At 30.7% G+C, this 24,243-nt stretch overlaps 2 protein-coding genes across 2 annotated transcripts; one reads left to right on the top strand and one right to left on the bottom strand.

The window, feature by feature from the left end:
* Positions 1–374: 374 nt before the first annotated feature.
* Positions 375–2,675, bottom strand: NFD1 (Ribosomal protein L21). The gene is made up of 5 exons (XM_021970217.2): positions 2,035–2,675; positions 1,854–1,934; positions 1,157–1,258; positions 850–924; positions 375–765 (listed from the first exon to the last, which is right to left on the bottom strand). The coding sequence occupies exons 1-5, from the start codon at positions 2,500–2,502 to the stop codon at positions 652–654; spliced, it is 840 nt and encodes a 279-aa protein (XP_021825909.1). The 5' UTR covers positions 2,503–2,675; the 3' UTR covers positions 375–651.
* A 12,777-nt stretch (positions 2,676–15,452) lies between these two features.
* Positions 15,453–22,640, top strand: NSF (AAA-type ATPase family protein). Its single transcript, XM_021970158.2, has 21 exons — positions 15,453–15,757; positions 15,908–16,003; positions 16,092–16,173; positions 16,282–16,332; positions 16,432–16,602; positions 17,054–17,208; positions 17,298–17,406; positions 17,811–17,910; positions 17,997–18,052; positions 18,243–18,308; positions 18,427–18,509; positions 18,909–19,042; positions 19,895–20,105; positions 20,365–20,496; positions 20,582–20,642; positions 20,773–20,832; positions 21,044–21,102; positions 21,214–21,301; positions 21,495–21,617; positions 21,754–21,819; positions 22,245–22,640. Exons 1-21 carry the CDS (start codon positions 15,570–15,572, stop codon positions 22,386–22,388), a joined length of 2,235 nt encoding a protein of 744 aa, XP_021825850.1. The 5' UTR covers positions 15,453–15,569; the 3' UTR covers positions 22,389–22,640.
* The last annotated feature ends 1,603 nt before the right edge of the window (positions 22,641–24,243 follow it).

Genomic DNA, 24,243 nt, shown 5'->3' with positions numbered 1-24,243 from the left:
AGTGTTTCACATATCACTGAACAGAACAGGACACACTAGTAAAAGTTGTCCAAACCCAAACATGTGTACATAGCATCCACCAATGATGTCACCTTTTAAGCTAAGGAAAGAAAGAGCTTGATCTACTTCGTTAAATGTAACTTCGATCTATTTGGACATATGATCAAGTACAACATTGAATCTTCTAACAATTCAATAGAACCTACAAGTCGATTCAATGTAGGATTCAGACCGTAGTCAGGGATTCGTTACAAACTACAAGGAATGGCGCAAGAATCCCACTCATGGTTCAGGCAGAGTTGCGTCCTCGTTCACATTGGAATAATGCAGTTACATGATATTGAGAGACTTTAGCAAAACTCAAGAGTCAAGACTGAGGGCCAAGAAAATATCTATTAGGGAACAAAACTCATTCATTCACCTCACAGTTTCACAATTTGCACTTCTAAATACAGAAGATACAAAACACAAATAATTGTGTAACAAATCCTACAACACCTACCACCTCTGGTTCAATCTAAATCTCTATTTCGAATGACATCCCAAAATGAGCATGGAGCAACGTAGGAATCTGATCATGCTCACCATAAAGCACAACCTTATGAGTGGAATGCCATTATTGCCAATATTCAACCATAGGGAATGTTTCTCCTAAGCAGCAACGGCAACCTTTTCTGGCTTCTTACCAGGTGCTTTTGGAGGCTTTTCAGGGACTTCTGGTTTCTCAATCCCTTGAACATCAACTATCCTCAACTTTGTCAATTCCTGAAAAAATTCCAAGTAAAACGATAATCAATGTACTAAGACAAACACATTATGACTGTTTAGACAAGGGATTTCTAAACATACCTGGCGATGTCCTTTGGTTCGACGGTAATTCTTCCTTCTCTTTTTCTTAAAAATAATTACCTTTGCATCTAATGCCTGAGGTGAAGAAAAAAACAAACAAATAAGAAAAAAGAAATCTGAAGCACACTCTTTACTCTAGCTTTTTTCTTTCCAGAGGAAAATCCTCTCAAGAAATAAAATTATACCACAAAAGATATGAGAGAACCTGTTCTCCAATCCACATTGGTAATGCCAAGAAAGACATAGGTTGTACCTACTCACTCACGCGCACATAGTAAGAAGAAAGAAACAATGGTGTCACACTTACGTGCTCCTCAACAACTGCATGAACTGCTGCATCTGGTAGTAGGGGCCTACCGATTATTGTCTGACTACTTGAGCCCAGCAAGAGAACCTTGTTCAATATTAACTGTAATAGACAAGCATTTGAACCATTAAATGCATTTGAACCATTAAATAATTGAGTTCATATATAAAATTAGAAAAAATAAATCCACAAGAAAATACGAAGTGATACAACAATTTGATCTCATATAGTCTGACAACTAGGCAAAATCATCAAACTCCCCAGAGAAAATAAAGCCCTTGTTTCATCTACTTATCTAAGTTCTGAAACAGACATCAGAAGAGCTATTACAAAACAAGCTAGAAGAAGCAGAAACAAAAGATTAGAGGAAAGTGGAATGTAAGTTCACTAGTTTGGCTTCCATACTACACTACTAGCATTGCCGGATGAATGTCTGATTACAAGGAAATTGGTATCACAGGTTTCATTATAATGCAATGCCGTATAGGAAGAGTAGCACCATAAGGGTCAATAACAAACGGGAATAACTAGAAATTCAATCTCCCTACTTCCTATGAATATAACACCAGTACATTGTACAGCTACAGGATATCAGAATGAACTTGTGATTTCAATTTCCGAGAATATGAAATACTGACATTCATTTGTTTGGGTAAATGCAGTACAACACAATGGGCAACAATAAATCTGTACCTACCTTATCATTCACTTCACAGAACTTCAATCTTTCAGTGAAAATGCAGTCCCCATTGCTAACCTTGAACTGATGCGAACCAATCTACAAGAACAATAACAAATCACATTAACCAAAACCCATTTCACCATTTTTAACAGTCTCATTGATGGCAAACGATAAAGTGAAACCACCAGACACGAACCTGAAGCACAGCGAAAACCGGTTCATACGGTTTGAAAACCCTATCAGATTTCTGAAGAGGCCCAATCACTTGGTACCCAATAGCGGCGGCCTCCGCCTCTTTCTCCTCCGCAGTATACTCCCTTTTCGAGCCGCACCCAGAAACACTCTCGTCCTCACTATCCCCAACTGCTTCATCATCATCATAATAATCGTCATCATCATCGTCGTCATCGTCATCTTCTTCTTCACTGTGCTCATTGTCTTCATTCACATCTCCGATTCGGCTCGACGAGACATGGCGGATTTGCGACCAATTGGGATCGGGGTTGGTGAAAATGAGAGGGAATTTGGAGGTGAGGGTTTTGAGGGGTTGATAGATGGGGAGGGGAGGTGGAGTTTGGAGGGACTGGAATGTAGTGTTTGTGGAGAAGAGGGCTGAGGCGTGGCGGGTCAGAACTTGGAGGCGCCGTCGGTTCGCCATGAACATCCTTATGTGATGATATGTTGTTGGCCTTGGTTTTTGAATTTTGGGGGTTTTGAGCTCGCTTCAGACTTCAGCTGGGGCTAGGGTTTTAGCTTTTGGTTCAGTTTGAGGTTTTGAGGTGGCCGATCTTTCGGTTGGCCATTCGGAATCTCGCGGCTTTGTTTATTATCGGTTAGTTGAGAAATTACGGTTCCACCATTATGTTTAGGATGTCTTTTTTTCAATCAACCCATTATGTTTATATCTAGTTTCGGGTTTTCCAACGAGTTTTAAAATTAAAAGAAAATAGTACCGCCGAGCGGCTATACTCCGGTTTTTTTTATAAAAAAAATCGTATAGCCGAGCGGCTCAACTTTTTTGACACATAGATGCCCAACGGCTATACTTTTTTGGATACGTATAGCCATAATCGCTATACTTTTTTTTTCTTCAATAAATCGTATAGCCGGGCGGCTATACGCGGTATTTTTTTTATTTTAAAAATAGTATAGCCGACGGGCTATACTCTTTTGGATACGTGGGCCATAATCGCTAGGCGGGTCTGTTTTATATATAAATCGTACAGCAGAACGGCTATACTCGGTTTTTTAAATGTTTTTTAAAAATAGTATAGCCGGACGGCTTCACTGGGTTTTCTGTTTTAATTTTTTAATAAACCGTATAGCCATACTGTTTTGACACGTGGATGCCTAATACCTAGGCGGATTTTTTTATTTTATTTTATGAATCGTATAGCCGAGCGGCTATATCCGGTTTTTATTTTATTTTTAACTAGTATAGCCAGGCGGCTATACTCTGTTTTTATATTTATTTTAAAAATAGTATAGCCAGGCGGAGATACTTTTTTTTACACGTGGCCCCTAATCGCTAGATAGGTGTTTTTTTATATATAAATAGTATAGCCAGCGGCTATACATGATTATTATAATTTTTTTTTAAAATAGTATAGCCGGCCAGCTTTACTGGGCTTGTTTTGATTTAATTTTTTTAATAAACAGTATTCCTGAACGGCTATACTTGTTTGACACTTGGGAACCCAATAAATAGGCGGATTTTTTATTTATTTTATAAATAGTATAAGCGACCGGCTATACTCGTTTTTTTAAAAAAAAAATAAATAGTACACCTAACCGGTTATATGTTTATTTTTAAAATAGTATAGTTGTGGGACTATACTATTTTTAACACGTAGGCCCCTTATCGCTAGGCGGTTCTTTTTTTTATATATAAATAGTATAGACGAGAGGCTATACGCGGTTTTTTAGTTTTTTTTTAGCCGAGAAACTAATTTCATATTTTAAAAATTAAAAATTATAAAAAATAAATAAATGAACACTTCTCCTGACGAAATTTCGTCAACATAGGTTTATGCCGGCAAAACTTTTTCGGATTAGGTTTCTCCAGACGAAAATACCTCTGCCAACGAAACTTCGTCGAGAGATGTCTGTTTAAAAAAATATATATATGAACTTAGGATTTTTAGGTTAATTAATTTTTTTTAAATTTTATTGTTAGTAATTAAATAATATGTTTGCCTTATTTAATTAGTTAAATTAGTAATTATATTTTAATTATTGTTTATTTAGTGAATAATTGATAATTTTTTTAATTAACTTCATGAATTATATTACTTAATAAATATTCACCAAATAAATAATAATGAAAACATAATTACTAATTAAAGTAATTCAAAAAGGATAAGATATTACTTAACTATATATATTAAATTAAAGATGTTGGCCAAAAACATAAGAAAATAAACTAATTTTATATTTTAAAAATTAAAAATTTTAAAAATAAATAAATGAACACTTCTCCCGACGAAATTTCATTGGCATAGGTTTATGCCAGCAAAACTTTGTCGGATTAGGTTTATCCCGACGAAAATACATCTGCCGACGAAATTTCGTCGGGAGAGGTCTTTTTAAAAAATAAATAAATATGAACTTAGGATTTTTAGGTTAATTAAGTTTTTTTAAAATTTTATTGTTAGTAATTAAATAATATATTTGCCTTATTCAATTAGTTAAATTAGTAATTATATTTTAATTATTGTTTATTTAGTGAATAATTGGTAAATTGTTTAATGAACTTCATGAATTATATTACTTAACAAATATTCACCAAAGAAATAATAATGAAAACATAATTACTAATTAAAGTAATTCAAAAAGGATAAGATATTACTTAATTACATATATTAAATTAAAGATGTTGGCCAAAAAACAAAACAAAACAAACTAATTCTATATTTTAAAAATTAAAAATTTTAAAAATAAATAAATGAACACTTCTCCCGACGAAATTTCATCGGCATAGGTCTATGCCGGCAAAACTTTGTCGGATTAGGTTTATCCCGACGAAAATACATGTGCCGACGAAATTTCGTTAGGAGAGGTCTTTTAAAAAAAATAAATAAATATGAACTTAGGATTTTTAGGTTAATTAATTTTTTTTAAATTTTATTGTTAGTAATTAAATAATATATTTGCATTATTCAATTAGTTAAATTAGTAATTATATTTAAATTCTTGTTTATTTAGTGAATAATTAGCAAATTTTTTAATTAACTTCATGAATTATATTACTTAATAAATATTCACTAAAAAAATAATAATTAAAACATAATTACTAATTAAAGTAATTCAAAAAGGATAAAATTTTACTTAATTACATATATTAAATTAAAGATGTTTGCCAAAAACAAAAGAAAATACACTAATTTTATATTTTTAAAATTAACAATTTTAAAAATAAATAAATGAACACTTCTCCCGACGAAATTTCGTCGGCATAGGTTTATGCCAGCAAAACTTTGTCGGAATAGGTTTATCCCGACGAAAATTCGTCGGGAGAGGTCTTTTAAAAAAATAAATAAATATGAACTTAGGATTTTTAGGTTAATTAAATTTTTTTTTTAATTTTATTGTTAGTAATTAAATAATATATTTGCCTTATTCAATTAGTTAAATTAGTAATTATATTTTAATTATTGTTTATTTAGTGAATAATTGGTAAATTGTTTAATGAACTTCATGAATTATATTACTTAATAAATATTCACCAAAGAAATAATAATGAAAACATAATTACTAATTAAAGTAATTCAAAAAGGATAAGATATTACTTAATTACATATATTAAATTAAAGATGTTGGCCAAAAAACAAAAGAAAAGAAACTAATTTTATATTTTTAAAATTAAAAATTTCAAAAATAAATAAATGAACACTTTTCCCGATGCAATTTCATCGGCATAGGTCTATGCCGGCAAAACATTGTCGGATTAGGTTTCTCCCGACGAAAATATCTCTGTCGACGAAATTTCGTCAGAAGAGGTCTTTTAAAAAAATAAATAAATATGAACATAGGATTTTTAGGTTAATTAATTAATTTTAAATTTTATTGTTAGTAATTAAATAATATATTTGCATTATTCAATTAGTTAAATTAGTAATTATATTTTAATTCTTGTTTATTTAGTGAATAATTGGCAAATTTTTTAATTAACTTCATGAATTATATTACTTAATAAATATTCACTAAAAAATTAATAATTAAAACATAATTACTAATTAAAGTAATTCAAAAAGGATAAATTTTACTTAATTACATATATTAAATTAAAGATGTTTGCCAAAAAAAACAAAAGAAAATAAACTAATTTTACATTTTTAAAATTAAAAATTTTAAAAATAAATTAATGAACACTTCTCCCGACGAAATTTCGTCGGCATAAGTTTATGCCGGCAAAACTTTGTCGGATTAGGTTTATCCCGACGAAAATACCTCGGCCGACGAAATTTTGTCGGGAAAGGTCTTTTTAAAAAATAAATAGATATGAACTTAGGATTTTTGGGTTAATTAATTTTTTTTAAACTTTTATTGTTAGTAATTAAATAATATATTTGCCTTATTCAATTAGTTAAATTAGTAATTATATTTTAATTATTATTTATTTAGTGAATAATTGGTAAATTGTTTAATGAACTTCATGAATTATATTACTTAATAAATATTCACCAAAGAAATAATAATGAAAACATAATTACTACTTAAAGTAATTCGAAAAGGATAAGATATTAATTAATTACGTATATTAAATTAAAGATGTTATCCAAAAAACAAAAGAAAAGAAATTAATGTTATATTTTTAAAAATAAAAATTTTAAAAATAAATAAATGAACACTTCTCCCGACGAAATTTCATCGGCATAGGTCTATGCCGGCAAAACTTTGTCGGATTAGGTTTCTCCCGACGAAAATATCTTTGGTGAGGAAATTTCGTCAGGAGAGGTCTTTTAAAAAAATAAATAATTATGAACTTAGGATTTTTAGGTTAATTATTTTTTTTTTAAAATTTTATTGTTAGTAATTAAATAATATATTTGCCTTATTCAATTAGTTAAATTAGAAATTATATTTTAATTATTGTTTATTTAGTGAATAATTGGTAAATTGTTTAATGAACTTCATGAATTATATTACTTAATAAATATTCACCAAACAAATAATAATGAAAACATAATTACTAATTAAAGTAATTCAAAAAGGATAAGATATTAATTAATTACATATATTAAATTAAAGATGTTATCCAAAAAACAAAAGAAAAGAAATTAATTTTATATTTTTAAAATTAAAATTTTTAAAAATAAATAAATGAACACTTCTCCCGACGAAATTTCGTCGGGATAGGTCTATGCCGGCAAATACTTGTCGGATTAGGTTTCTCCCGACAAAATAACCTATGCCGACGAAATTTGGTCGGGAGAGGTGTAAGAGACTTGTGCCGACGAAATTTCGTCGGGAGAGGTCTTTTACAAAAAATGAAATATAAAATTAGGATGTTTAGGTTAAATTAATTTTTTAGAAATTAAATAATAGATTTGACTGATTTAATTAGTTAAATTAGTAATTATATTTTAATTATTATTTATTTAGTGAATAATTAGTATTAAATATTTTAATTCATTTCATGAATTATATTACTTAATAAATAGGAATTCAATTGTTCTTTTTCTTTTTTTCCTTCAATATTCACTAATGGTGCGTTTGGATGAGGGAAATAAATTTGAAATTTTGACAAAAGTCGGAATTTCTAAATTGACATGAACCAATTCCCGTGTTTGGATAAAAAAAACATAGAAATTTAGAAATTCCGTGTGGGAAAAAACATGGAATTTGGTGATCATAAATCCCAACTTTAAATTCCATCTAAAAGTCGTCATTTCTAAAATCCCAAGAGAGATTGAGTTTTTAAAAAGATAACTTTTCAAATAAAGGTTAAATTCCGTGTTTTAAATCCGTCACCCAAACAAAAAACTTTACAAATTCTAGAACATTAATTTCCGTCATTTTAATTTCTATCATTTATGAAATCATTTGTATTTTTAAATTTCCTCATCCAAACACACTGTAAGTAAATAATAACTAAAACATAATTACTAATCAAAGTAATTAAAAAAGAGAAATACATATTATGCTACTTAAAGGGTTCGTAAAATAGTATAGCCGTGCGGCTGTACGTTCCCAAAAAAATTTATAAAACTGAGTATAGCCGTGCGGCTGTACTATTTTATATGTATAAAAAAAAGAGGACCCCAATCATTAGGCGCCACGTGTCAATACAATTCAACTTTTCAAAAACGCAGAGTATAGCCGCCCGGCTGTACTATTTTTTTAATTTTTATTAAAAGGGCCCTCCAGCGATTAGACGCCACATGTCACTATACTATTTTTGGAAGAAAAAAAAAAATTCGTAGTATTGCCGCCCGGCTATACTATTCTAAAAGGTCTATCTATACTATTTAATATATAAATTAAAAAAAGAAAAGAGGACCCTCCAAGTTTCATTAGCTTGTACTTTATAGATATTAATTTGCTAGTTTCAACATATCCAAAGTAGATATTAATAAGTCACTATACAATATTTTAGTATAATTTTTATAACATCTATTATTCGTATTTAATAATATGTGAGAATTATTTGTATAATACGTGAACTTTGTGAGAATTACTAAAAATTTTGTAAAAAAATATGTGTATTAAGCATTAGAAATACGTATGTACATGTAAAATACGACTATTGTACGTTTGCTTTTTAAAAAATAGTAGACGTGTGTAGAATACGAATGTATTATTGAAAAATACGTACATACATATGTATATATGTATAAGACTATATTTTAAAGAAACTAATTTCGTATTTTTTTCTTTAAAAAATTTTAAAAATAACGGAAACACTTCTCCCGACGAAATTTCGTCGGGATAGGTCTATGCCGGCAAATACTTGTCGGATTAGGTTTCTCCCGACAAAATAACCTACGCCGACGAAATTTCGTCGGGAGAGGTCTTTTACAAAAAATGAAATATAAAATTAGGATGTTTAGGTTAAATTAATTTTTTAAAAATTTATTTTTAGAAATTAAATGATAGATTTGACTGATTTAATTAGTTAAATTAGTAATTATATTTTAATTATTATTTATTTAGTGAATAATTAGTATTAAATATTTTAATTCATTTCATGAATTATATTACTTAATAAATAGGAATTCAATTGTTCTTTTTCTTTTTTTCCTTCAATATTCACTAAGTAAATAATAACTAAAACATAATTACTAATCAAAGTAATTAAAAAAGAGAAATACATATTATGCTACTTAAAGGGTTCGTAAAATAGTATAGCCGTGCGGCTGTACGTCCCCAAAAAAATTTATAAAACTGAGTATAGCCGTGCGGCTGTACTATTTTATATGTATAAAAAAAAGAGGACCCCAATCATTAGGCGCCACGTGTCAATACAATTCAACTTTTCAAAAACGCAGAGTATAGCCGCCCGGCTTTACTATTTTTTTAATTTTTATTAAAAGGGCCCTCCAGCGATTAGACGCCACGTGTCACTATACTATTTTTGGAAGAAAAAAAAAATTCGTAGTATTGCCGCCCGGCTATACTATTCTAAAAGGTCTATCTATACTATTTAATATATAAATTAAAAAAAGAAAAGAGGACCCTCCAAGTTTCATTAGCTTGTACTTTATAGATATTAATTTGCTAGTTTCAACATATCCAAAGTAGATATTAATAAGTCACTATACAATATTTTAGTATAATTTTTATAACATCTATTATTCGTATTTAATAATATGTGAGAATTATTTGTATAATACGTGAACTTTGTGAGAATTACTAAAAATTTTGTAAAAAAATATGTGTATTAAGCATTAGAAATACGTATGTACATGTAAAATACGACTATTGTACGTTTGCTTTTTAAAAAATAGTAGACGTGTGTAGAATACGAATGTATTATTGAAAAATACGTACATACATATGTATATATGTATAAGACTATATTTTAAAGAAACTAATTTCGTATTTTTTCTTTAAAAAATTTTAAAAATAACGGAAACACTTCTCCCGACGAAATTTCGTCGGGATAGGTCTATGCCGGCAAATACTTGTCGGATTAGGTTTCTCCCGACAAAATAACCTACGCCGACGAAATTTCGTCGGGAGAGGTCTTTTACAAAAAATGAAATATAAAATTAGGATGTTTAGGTTAAATTAATTTTTTAAAAATTTATTTTTAGAAATTAAATGATAGATTTGACTGATTTAATTAGTTAAATTAGTAATTATATTTTAATTATTATTTATTTAGTGAATAATTAGTATTAAATATTTTAATTCATTTCATGAATTATATTACTTAATAAATAGGAATTCAATTGTTCTTTTTCTTTTTTTCCTTCAATATTCACTAAGTAAATAATAACTAAAACATAATTACTAATCAAAGTAATTAAAAAAGAGAAATACATATTATGCTACTTAAAGGGTTCGTAAAATAGTATAGCCGTGCGGCTGTACGTCCCCAAAAAAATTTATAAAACTGAGTATAGCCGTGCGGCTGTACTATTTTATATGTATAAAAAAAAGAGGACCCCAATCATTAGGCGCCACGTGTCAATACAATTCAACTTTTCAAAAACGCAGAGTATAGCCGCCCGGCTTTACTATTTTTTTAATTTTTATTAAAAGGGCCCTCCAGCGATTAGACGCCACGTGTCACTATACTATTTTTGGAAGAAAAAAAAAATTTCGTAGTATTGCCGCCCGGCTATACTATTCTAAAAGGTCTATCTATACTATTTAATATATAAATTAAAAAAAGAAAAGAGGACCCTCCAAGTTTCATTAGCTTGTACTTTATAGATATTAATTTGCTAGTTTTAACATATCCAAAGTAGATATTAATAAGTCACTATACAATATTTTAGTATAATTTTTATAACATCTATTATTCGTATTTAATAATATGTGAGAATTATTTGTATAATACGTGAACTTTGTGAGAATTACTAAAAATTTTGTAAAAAAATATGTGTATTAAGCATTAGAAATACGTATGTACATGTAAAATACGACTATTGTACGTTTGCTTTTTAAAAAATAGTAGACGTGTGTAGAATACGAATGTATTATTGAAAAATACGTACATACATATGTATATATGTATAAGACTATATTTTAAAGAAACTAATTTCGTATTTTTTCTTTAAAAAATTTAAAAAATAACGTAAACACTTCTCCCGACACAATTTCATCAGCATAGGTCTATGCCGGCAAAACATTGTCGGATTAGGTTTCTCCCGACGAAAATATCTCTGCCGACGAAATTTCGTCAGGAGATGTCTTTTAAAAAAATAAATAAATATGAACTTAGGATTATTAGGTTAATTATTTTAATTTTATTGTTAGTAATTGAATAATATATTTGCATTATTCAATTAGTTAAATTAGTAATTATATTTTAATTCTTGTTTATTTAGTGAATAATTGGCAAATTTTTTAATTAACTTCATGAATTATATTACTTAATAAATATTCACTAAAAAAATAATAATTAAAACATAATTACTAATTAAAGTAATTCAAAAAGGATAAAAATTTACTTAATTACATATATTAAATTAAAGATGTTTGCCAAAAAAAACAAAAGAAAATAAACTAATTTTACATTTTTAAAATTAAAAATTTTAAAAATAAGTAAATGAACACTTCTCCCGACGAAAGTTCGTCGGCATAAGTTTATGCCGGCAAAACTTTGTCGGATTAGGTTTATCCCGACGAAAATACCTCTGATGACGAAATTTCGTCGAGAAAGGTCTTTTTAAAAAATAAATAGATATGAACTTAGGATTTTTGGGTTAATTAATTTTTTTTAAACTTTTATTGTTAGTTATTAAATAATATATTTGCCTTATTCAATTAGTTAAATTAGTAATTATATTTTAATTATTATTTATTTAGTGAATAATTGGTAAATTGTTTAATGAACTTCATGAATTATATTACTTAATAAATATTCACCAAAGAAATAATAATGAAAACATAATTACTACTTAAAGTAATTCAAAAAGGATAAGATATTAATTAATTACGTATATTCAATTAAAGATGTTATCCAAAAAACAAAAGAAAAGAAATTAATGTTATATTTTTAAAATTAAAAATTTTAAAATTAAATAAATGAACACTTCTCCCGACGAAATTTCATCGGCATAGGTCTATGCCGTCAAAACTTTGTCGGATTAGGTTTCTCCCGACGAAAATATCTTTGCTGACGAAATTTCGTCAGGAGAGGTCTTTTAAAAAAATAAATAATTATGAACTTAGGATTTTTTGGTTAATTAATTTTTTTTTTAAATTTTATTGTTAGTAATTAAATAATATATTTGCCTTATTCAATTAGTTAAATTAGAAATTATATTTTAATTATTGTTTATTTAGTGAATAATTGGTAAATTGTTTAATGAACTTCATGAATTATATTACTTAATAAATATTCACCAAAGAAATAATAATGAAAACATAATTACTATTTAAAGTAATTCAAAAAGGATAAGATATTAATTAATTACATATATTAAATTAAAGATGTTATCCAAAAAACAAAAGAAAAGAAATTAATTTTATATTTTTAAAATTAAAAATTTTAAATATAAATAAATGAACACTTCTCCCGAAGAAATTTCATCGGCATAGGTCTATGCCGGCAAAACTTTGTCGGATTAGGTTTCTCCCGACGAAAATATCTTTGCCGACGAAATTTCGTCAGGAGAGGTCTTTAAAAAAATAAATAAATATGAACTTAGGATTTTTAGGTTAATTAATTTTAATTTTAATTTTATTGTTAGTAATTAAATAATATATTTGCCTTATTCAATTTGTTAAATTAGTAATTATATTTTAATTATTGTTTATTTAGTGAATAATTGGTAAATTGTTTAATGAACTTCATGAATTATATTACTTAATAAATATTCACCAAAGAAATAATAATGAAAAAATAATTACTAATTAAAGTAATTCAAAAAGGATAAGATATTAATTAATTACATATATTAAATTAAAGATGTTATCCAAAAAACAAAAGAAAAGAAATTAATTTTATATTTTTTAAATTAAAAATTTTAAAAATAAATAAATGAACACTTCTCCCTACGAAATTTCGTCGGCATAGGTCTATGCCGGCAAAACTTTGTCGGATTAGGTTTTTCCCGACGAAAATATCTCTGCCGACGAAATTTCGTCAGGAGAGGTCTTTTTGAAAAAAAATAAATATGAACTTAGGATTTTTAGGTTAATTAATTTTTTTAAAAATTTGTTGTTAGTAATTAAATAATATATTTGCCTGATTTAATTAGTTAAATTAGTAATTATATATTAATTATTGTTTATTTAGTGAATATTTATTAAGTAATATAATTCATGAAGTTAATGAAAAAATTTACCAATTATTCACTACTAGCCTCTCTGCATGCGCATCCGCGCCTGCGAGAAGCTTTTTAAAAGAAAAAATTAAATTTATTTTAGAATTAAAAAAGATAATCGATAGTTGCGTTCCATAAAAAGAGGATCCATTATCTGATTTTTCTTTTAATTTTATATTTTTTTAATATGAAAAAGTGTAAATTTACCATATTATCCTCAGTTAATTAATAATTTCAATTCTTAATGTTTGCATTAACCAAGGGCATTTTCTGGTATTTTTAATGTTTCACCATTCTCTGCCTTTTGCTTTATATATATAGATATAGATTAGGCCATTACCCGAGTCTCTATTATCTCTTTTTGAGTTTTTACTTGTATAACAAATTTAGAATTTTCCCGTTTAATACTCGTAGTATACACATACGTATGTATTTTTCAATAATATTTCTGTTTTTCTTATACACCTTAAAGACTTGGTAAAATACACTTTTTTTAAAACAACAACATACAATACACGAACATATGTATGTATTTTTCTTGTTTAATACAAGTATTTTTTACAAAATTTTCAATAATACACAAAAAATTCACATATTATACTCATAGTTTTCACATATTTTAAAATAAATTAATATATTTTAAATAAATTAAGTACAAATATTATATAGTGATCAAGCTTTTCAGTTGTAACTTGCCAAAAATTTTCTTAATAAAATATGATAAGATTATTTCTTACTTGTTTTAATAAAAATGCAAGATGGTGATTTTTGCTATCTCTTTGCCAACCAGAACAACAATCTTATACAAAGATTTATGGGTATAGTAGTAAGAGGAGTTGTTCTGAAAGCAAAAACATGCCATGTCTTGAACTCCTATGTGCCGTATCAAATACAAAATGCTTATCTACATGACTTGATGAAGATTCTGCAATTCAATTATACCACAAAAACTTGGGAAAAAAAACATAACTAAAGCATCACAAAACAACCATGCCCAAAAACTAAAACTGAGCAGATCCAAAAAAATGCAACTGAAAATGACCATTCCACTAATTTATATGGGACTCACACAAATATATATATTGTTTAGGAAAAAGATAGTTTTGTTATTTTAGTACAATGACGTAGTGTATACATCAAATATCACATAAGTTGAAAAAAAATATTGAGTTGTAACACATTGTTCCAAGCATTTAGTTGAGTTAATACGTGTTATATATATATATATATATTTTATACAAGTGGTATTAGACGAATTGAATTTATGACCTTAGGTCTAGGCAGGGGTGCCACTAGGTTGTGTGGCGCCACTGCACAAGGCCCCAAATTTTTTTATTTGTATATTATATATTAAAATTATAGATATTGTATATATAATCAAGCGCATAATTGACTATGGATTATACAAAATGATTATAAAAAGGATAAAATTGAGCAATTGACTCAATCTCAAATAGGAGCTCTTGATAGAGCTTATTTTTGTACTGAACATATTAATATTTAATTTTATCAACTTAAAACATTGAAACTTTTATGAATTTGATTTATGATTTATATTGCATGTCAATTAATGATGAATTTTAGTTATGAAAAAATTATTTTATGGAATTAAGTCATGAAAAAAATATTATTTTTGGAGTATTTTCGTACTAGATTATGTAAGGGTCCAAGCTTAAGTTTCATACATGACTCTTAAAATCTCAAGGTTAGCAATCACTGTGTGTAGAGATAAATGCTCTTAATCATTTGAGTTACAAACTTGTGTCTCTAGTTAAATATTAAAATATTTATGTTGCTTTTGTTTTAATTTTATGTTTGTAGCATTATGTTGCTTTTATTATTTAGGATTCAGTTCGAGCATAGGAAGTAGGGCTCTTTGTGAGTTGTAGTTTATGTTTTGATTGTGCTGACGAAGTAGGGCTCTTCTTAAAGGCACATAATTGGTTCGCACGTGTCATTCAACTCGTATTCTTATAAGGAAATTAGTCTCGTATAATTGGTTCGTATACGTCATATTTCTTGACCTAAAAATTAGATTATTTCACGCAAATAGAAATTTATATTTATATACCAATCACAATTTGACATTTGTGAGTAATTTTATATTTATATATTAATAAAGTTATGTTTCGCATATATATGGTTCTTTTGGGCTGTAAGGCCTTCAACGATTCTTTTGGGCTTTCATTTGGGTCACCAAAATCACAAAATTCAAAAGAAAAAGAACCTTCGTCGTCTCCATATCTTACAACCAAAGGAACCAGATCTCCTCCGCCTTTGATCTAAAATGGCCGGCCGGTTCGGGTTCTCATCCTCTGCTCCTGCGACCACGATGATAGTCACCAACACCCCGGCTGCAGATCTGGCTTTGACCAATCTGGCCTACTGCTCGCCTGCCGATCTTCAAAACTTCGCCATCCCCGGCACCAGGCTCAATCTGGCTTCCGTCGGCGACGCCTTCGTCCTCACTGTCTCATATCCTTTTCATTATTACAGTTTCTGATTATATTTACGTTCTCCGCATCTAATTATCGAATTTTCACAGAAATCTGTCATTACTTGATCACATTTCATTCGGTGTTGTGTTCTTGTTTGGTTTTTTTGATTTGCTTAACTGAAAGAAACTCCTCATCACAGCATACAAAAGGGTCACATTGCGCTGAACGCAATCCAACGGCGGCATGCTAGGGTGTCCACTGGCGATTCAGTGTCTGTGAGCAGGTTAGTCAGGCACTCAATCAATCTGGCTTGGAGCTGAGGTTCGATCGTTTTTCAGTTTCTAATTGCATTATGGAAATCCCTATTTTAGGTTTGTTCCGCCTGAGGATTTCAACCTGGCGCTGCTCACGCTAGATTTGGAGTTTGTGAAAAAAGGGACTAAAAGTGAACAGGTATATGCATATGGATTTCCATTTTCACATTCTTCTTCTCTATTTTTCTACAAATGCAAATGCCATCCAAAGCATTATGGATTTGAAGAATTTTGGATTGTTTTGTAGGTTGATGCTGTTCTCTTGTCAAACCAACTTAAAAAGAAGTTTATGAACCAGGTAGCTTCTACATTCTCCTTTGGTTACTTGTTCTTCATACTTGTTTTATATCGTCTGGGGTTGGGATTCAACTGGAACATTGGGCCTTTTTATGTGCAGGTTATGACGGCAGGACAAAGAGTATCATTTGAGTTTCATGGGATTAATTACATTTTCACTGTTAATCAAGCTGCTGTAGAGGGACAAGAAACCTCTAATGGTATAGAAAGAGGAATGATTGTGAATGACACATACATCATCTTCGAGACATCAAATGCAAGTGGTATAAAGGTGAGCTATCTATCTTTAAATTTTCCTGTAATTTGTGAAATGATGTCAAGCTCAATAACTATAAATAGTGGAAAGGGCAGTTATGTTACATTTTTGTATATTTGTCTTGGCAGGCTACATATATTTTTATTTCTATGTTTAGGAAAAAAAAATTACTTCATGTAGTTTGTAATGGTTGCCATTATAGGTTTTGTTTACAATAAGAATAAATTAATCCTATCCTAGATTGGTTGAACGCACTAGGTACATGGTTGTGAAGGTCTCCCAATGATGAATCAGTTTTGCACTTGCACCTTCAATCACGTTTTTAGCTGCATATCCTATTTCAATCAGAGTTGTGATCAATTTGATATGATGGATGTGTACAACAGAAAATACTCAATATCACTTTGAGTAATAAACAATATTGAATAATGTTTTGAAATTTGATATACTGACTTGTGTTTTCCAGATTGTAAATCAGCGTGAAGCTGCAAGTAGCAGCATATTCAGGCATAAAGAATTTAATCTTCAAACTCTTGGAATTGGTGGCTTGGGTGACGAGTTTGCAGACATATTTCGAAGAGCTTTTGCCTCCCGTGTATTCCCTCCCCACGTGACAAATAAGTAAGATAACTGATTTTTCTAGCTGTATTGGTATCCTTTTGGTCTATCTGTATACTATACTCCTAATTGGAAAGACTTTGATGTTCCAGATTAGGGATCAAGCATGTAAAGGGTATGCTGCTTTATGGGCCACCTGGTACTGGAAAAACTCTCATGGCTCGTCAAATTGGAAAGATGTTGAACGGGAAAGAACCAAAGGTTTGAAGACGGATCCATTTATTGTATTAAATTTCTAAGATTTGCTAGGGGCAGTTGAGAACTTATGAATATTTGAATGGTTACTTTCTGTTTCCAACAAAGTTTCAACTATAATTTCAAAGAAGATTACCAATTGAGGACACAGGAAACTCAGATGAAACTAAGAACAAGATTCTCATTCTTCTTAACATGCTAAGGTAATGAGTTGATTAAGCTCTGCCAGCTGTAAACGTGGAACCATGCCGAATCATGATTTAACACATTATTTTGATGCAACTACATTGTCTTAAGGTTATAACGTTATCTGAGCATGTCTGAATGATTTCTGAAATGCAGCTTATCCTTAGTTAATTTTTACGTTGGTGATTTATGGACTGATTGTTATCTTTGATGAACTGTACTAGATTGTTAATGGCCCTGAAGTCTTGAGCAAGTTTGTTGGTGAAACTGAAAAAAATGTTAGGGATCTATTTGCCGATGCTGAGAATGATCAAAGGGCTAATGGTAAGGGAAATATATGTGTCAAGAGCAGTTTTAGGTTGGGTTTTTTATATATAATTTCTAATGTCATCATGCCATTTATTTTTCAGGAGACCAAAGTGATTTGCATGTGATAATCTTTGATGAAATTGATGCTATTTGTAAGGTATAAAGATTTCTTACTCTATGCTGATTACTCAGATTTCCTCATGGAGCTGTTTCTTCTATATTGCATAACCCCATCAACCCTTCCTTTTCACAGTTGCATAGCTTCAGTTGGATTTAAGGTTTTTTTGGTTAGGCATTCAAGGTTTTATACAACAAGACCATAACACGTGCTTTATTTTGCAATATAGTCAAGAGGATCAACTAGAGATGGTACAGGGGTTCATGACAGTATTGTGAACCAATTACTCACAAAGGTCAGTGAAATTTAAAATTGGGCTGTAAGTCTTGCAAAAATGTTGTTGCTTGGCCATTATACTCTTCTTGATTTTCCTACGGAATCTTCTTATGGCTGAGAAACCACTTGTTTTTCAGATTGATGGCGTGGAGTCTCTCAATAATGTTTTGCTTATTGGGATGACTAACAGAAAAGATTTGCTCGATGAAGCCCTTTTGAGGTGCTCTCTCTCTTCATCCCTCCGTACCCTGCTCACTGCTGTGTTTTTTTAAACTGCTCCAGTTATCTAGGTTCATCTTATGTCTTCAGAAGAATGAATAACAACTCGTAGTCAACATTTCTGTATTGTTGGTATTGTTGGTTATAGTGGACTGAAACTGCCGTATTGTTGGTCAATGGAACATTATGGTGATTTTCAAACATGGGTTATAACATGTTTATTGAAGATATGTGAAGCGTTAGTAGCTATATGCAGTCTGAACAACCTTACACAATTGGAATTTTGCTTTGGATTTTTTTAATGATGGATGAGAAATGAACTTGCTGATATTCAAAGTCATTCCACTACATGTTTACTCTGTAAACATCTTATAATTTTCCATATTTTCCTGGTTTGTAGGCCAGGACGTCTGGAAGTGCAAATTGAGATAAGCCTTCCTGATGAAAATGGTCGTCTACAGATTCTACAAATTCATACGAACAAGATGAAGGAGAGCTCTTTTCTTGCTCCGGATGTGAACCTCCAAGAGCTTGGTATGTGCAAAAGTGACGTGCTCACCGATACTTATTTATATGTTAATTGGTTGAGTTAAGAATTGATTGAAGACTATTTAGTTCAAATTATTACATCAGCTGAAGATGGCGATTAAAATTGTAACTTTAAAATACTTATTTTAACACTAAAATATTACATAGGCTGGTTTCAGTATTCTATCCTGGTGAAAAGCTGTATCAGAAACAATATTAATGTTATATATGGACGTATAAAATGTATTTAGATTTTTGTCAATTTGTTGTCCCACCTACTCCTAAACAAAGATGCCTGTAGTAGATTTGTTGTATCTCTTACAAGTTACAACCATTGGGTAAGTGATCAAAAATGAGAAATCAGTAAGGATAACAAATGCAAGAAGGATATATGTACTTATTTTACGCAGAGGTGCAATGGTAGAAGTTAGGTTGTTTTTATCTACTTATCTATTGCAGCATTTCATTATTTGGGATTGCTTACATAAATAGGAATGTTTGCAAGTTAATCTCAGAGTTTTTGGCATGGGGAATAAAGTTTACCGACTTCTCTCTCTCTCTCTCTCTCTCTCTCTCTCTCTCTCTCCTTTTCTTCCATTTCTCTCTATCTTTGTCTGAAGGTTCTGGTTTTACATCAAGAAGAATATTTAGTTAGGCTCATGTGGGGTAAAACCAATGTTTTAAAAGTCAATGACCTTGAGAATGAAAATTCTTTTATTATTATTATTATTATTATTATTATTATTATTTTCCAAATTCTATTTCGTGAAATTGTTAATATTTTTATAATACTTTGAACTGTAAACATGTATCCACGAAGGAGATGGAGGGCTTTGCTTATATATTTCATGTTTGCAGCGGCTCGCACAAAAAACTATAGTGGTGCAGAACTTGAAGGTGTCGTTAAAAGTGCAGTATCATTTGCTTTGAATAGGCAATTAAGTTTGGATGATCTGACCAAGCCAGTGGATGAAGAGAGTATTAAAGTTACCATGGATGATTTTCTACATGCACTCCATGAAATTGTACCTGCATTTGGAGCCTCCACTGATGACCTTGAAAGATGCAGGTATTGCTTTAGTTACTAACTTACTATTGAGCTGTTGAGTAATAGTGAAATGTAATTGCTATCGATCTAGCTTAGTTTACATCAGGTTGTTATATTAGATCAAGCTAGCAAGTAGTAATCTTGGTGACAGTAACAGAAATCTCTATCTTAGTCTGTTTAAAACGAAGATCAAGCTTTCTTTGAATGTCTGGCAAGATATGGAGGCTGTTAATTTTTTTTTACACTTCATTTCCTGATTCTTTTGCAACTTGTTTTACAGAATTGATGGCATGGTGGATTGTGGTGATCGACATAAGCACATTTATCAAAGAGCTATGCTACTAGTGGAGCAAGTTAAATTGAGCAAAGGAAGCCCACTTGTTACATGCCTTCTGGAAGGCCCTAGTGGCAGGTATGCATGTGTGTGTTTTTATGTATTCATTTTTTAATTTTCTTTTGGTTATTTGAGCATTCTGAACTTTACCCATATTGGACAGTGGTAAATCTGCACTAGCAGCTACTGTTGGCATCGACAGTGATTTTCCCTATGTCAAGATTGTAAGCTCATATCCCATATTTTTTGTTTCATGTTGCATATGTATATGATTTTCAAGAATTTGCAATCTTTTCTATATCTCACTTCCTTTAATTTCTGATACAATGTTTTCGAATTTTGCTTACTGGACAGGTTTCTGCTGAGACAATGATTGGTCTTCATGAGAGCACCAAATGTGCCCAAATTTTAAAGGTTTGTCTGTCTTCTTGGACACTTTTAAGAAAATGTAGTTTTCGGAAAAGTGCTAGTTACTGGTCAGTTTAAAGATGTCACTTTCATGTCTCAAATATTCAACTATGGCTATTGTGAACTCAGCAACATCATGGGATAATTTGCTGGTTTACTAAAAAGCCTTGCATATAATACGATCTTTTCATTTTTAATATTTGTAATTTTTGGATAGGTTTTTGAGGATGCATACAAGTCACCATTGAGCATCATTATCCTCGATGACATTGAGAGGTAATTACTGCTGATCTAAGTTTAATTTACTTATGTGACTCATCTTGGTTTTTCCCCAAAGCCTTTACGAGCCATATCTGAATAAATTGTTGTTTTAAAAATGCGTTGCAGGTTACTGGAATATGTTGCTATTGGTCCAAGGTTTTCAAATGTGCTATCTCAAACACTGTTGGTCCTTCTGAAGCGCCTTCCTCCAAAGGTTTTTCATTTTCCCTAGACTTCATTGAATATTAGAGACACCGGTTTTAGAATATTTATTGGCTGAAACCATACAAAGCCTTTACTTTTTGGAATATGATTATAGATAGGGTTTTTTCAGCCCTCTTCCTTATATATCTGAAGTCTTTGGATGCCTATAATCTTTCTTTTTTAACCTTTTCTCCCATCTTCAGGGAAAAAAGCTTCTGGTGTTTGGAACAACAAGTGAATTGGGCTTCCTAGATTCAATCGGTTTTTGTAATACCTTCTCTGTGACTTACAATGTTCCCACATTAAAGACAGAGGATGCAAAGCAGGTAACCATTATTGTTGTTTCCATTTTGGTTTTGTTTTGTTATTTTTACATTTGTCAGTTGTTTCAACATTGTTGTTGGTAAGTTGAATGCTCTTCATATGTATATTCATAATTTCTTGGCATTATTCTCATCACAGGTGCTAGCACAGTTGAATGTTTTTGCTGATGAAGACATTGATGCTGCGGCAGAGGCCCTAAATGATGTAAACTTGGTCTTCCCTTACCTTTGTTCATTATTTTATTTGAATTTGAATTTGAATTTTCTACAGTTAATTTATGGTGTGGCTCGGCAAGTCTTCTTTGAACAGAAAAATTATAGAAGAAAAAATACTTATAATTTTGTGAGACACTGCTCGTGACATTTTCTTTTGAAACCTAAACGTTTATCTTGTTAGATGTTTCTAGAAGGACAAAATTTTACATGTGGCTGGACTTTGCAACCTCGACTATGTTTAATGTTTTAAGTCATTTTATCATAAATTAATTTGCAATAACATTTCTGAAACCCGTTCAAACATCCAGTTCTATGTTTTGAATGGTATTAATTAGGGGATCTTATTTTTCTGTCTTTTTCCTTTATTTAATCCATTTCTAACTTTCATTCTATCCATTCAATTTCTCTCTCTAGATGCCTATCAAGAAGCTCTATATGGTAATTGAGATGGCAGCCCAGGGTGAGGAAGGAGGATCTGCCGAGGCAATCTACTCTGGAAAAGAGAAGATAAACATCCAGTTCTTTTATGATTGCCTTCAGGATATTGTTCGATATTAGTTAATATGCATTGTTTTAGGATACGAAAACCACAGATTTAACGCTTGGATTTATTATTAATTCTTCACATTCTTAGGTGCTTTCCCCTGTTGGGACTGAATCCTTTGTTGGGTCGAGTTGTATATTGGGAAAGGTCTTGGGACCTTAAAATTCTGAGGGTAGTCTTGTATAGGTTTTTTGGTGTCAGAGTTGAGGAAACCATGATTTTGTTCTGATTACCGTGTTAGCATAATCGATTTCTGTTATTGGTTCTACAGTTTGTTTTTTCAGGCTAAGCTGCTACCATTATTGATCTAGATGCCATACCAGAAACTCTTTATGCAGGACAACAATTGATATAATTGAAAATGATATTAATACACGTCGTTATGTTTTGTTGGCGACAATGATATCGATACATTATTGATCCATCCCATCCATCCAGCTTAGAAAAGTAAAACTTAACTGAATTATGTGTTTGGTGCTTATCAGTAGGCACATAGACTCACAGAAAACTTACCGCTAATATTGAATATGACATTTTAATTTTTGGATAGGTTTCTTTCATTTGCCGCCCCGAAATAGTCATTGTTGCGCCAATCTAATTGTGAAGGAGACAAACTTACATACCGAAATAGTCAATGCCGGATGCAAAATAGAGTCTAATTTCTCTCCTTCCAAATATTGCATGGAGTTTAGTTGTGCTGCTTATCGAGATTGGTGGCGCTTTGACCCTTGAAGGCCTTGTGCAGATCTCATTATAGAAGGTGTCTAAAATTAAAACTTGTCCGTTATCTTATGTTATCAAACTATGAATTTGAACGAATTTTTGACTTATTAATTGTAGTAATTGATATAATCTCAGCTCACTCTCCTGGTGATGAGGAGTATATTGGGGAGAGAAAGGACTTGCTGTCAACATGGTCAGCTGACAACGTGATTGTTGAGGCATTTCATAGATTCTCAATGGAGATGAAGAGAATTGAGAGAACTGGTGATCCAAATTTGAGGAACAGATGTGGGGCTGGAGTCTCACATTATGCCTACCTCAGAGGCTGGGGTTACACGTAGAGGGGTGCCCAATAGTATAACAATTATGTCATAATTTAGGTAGCTAGCTTAGAGCCTACAAGGGAAGGGAAGCAAAGTTTTCCAATTCCAAATGTTGATAAACGTAAAGGAAAATATTAGAGGCACCAACTCTCTAATAGAGCGTGGGACCTGTTGTATTCGCGGGCTCCACCTCTATTAGAGAGTTGGTGCCCAAAGTTGGTGCCTCTAGCACCACCCAAACGTAAAAGCTTAGGTTAGCTGGTCCTGGTTGGGCTCGGTGTATGTCATGCATGAAGATGAAGATAATAAATAAATAAAACATGGTATTCTCGTTTTCCACTAATATACGTTTTTGCGATCCTGATGACGTCACCACCGACATTAATGTATGGTTGTCTGTCTCTGATAATATGTTCTGAGGGCTGACGACGCAGTTGCTTCCGATACAAAAGGACGTGGGCCAAGTGGGCGGTTGTTGAGGAGGACGATAAAAACTTTGATGAATGAAACAAACTGGGAAGGAATTGAACGTACGTACACTTATTTTCACGTATGTTCTTTTTTTTGAGTTTGTTTATAAAAATTAAATGGTATATGATTTATTTATACCATTAGTGCTAAAAATGGGTATATGACTAAATATCTCTATTTTTTTACTGCTGGACCATTCTAGGTTCGCTTGCAGCAAAAATCACCAGACAACTGAAACGAGAAAAATATATATTAGCTAGATCTAGATGCATCTACGTATATATCACAATGAATTCCCAAATAACACATTTCAAATGAGATCAGGGAGTCTGAAACCAAGAAAATGAAGAAA

Source organism: Prunus avium, chromosome 4 (genome assembly GCF_965620075.1).
Source record: "Prunus avium chromosome 4, drPruAviu1.hap1.1, whole genome shotgun sequence".
Lineage (NCBI taxonomy): Eukaryota > Viridiplantae > Streptophyta > Magnoliopsida > Rosales > Rosaceae > Prunus > Prunus avium.
This window is presented reverse-complemented; position numbering and strand designations above follow the sequence as displayed.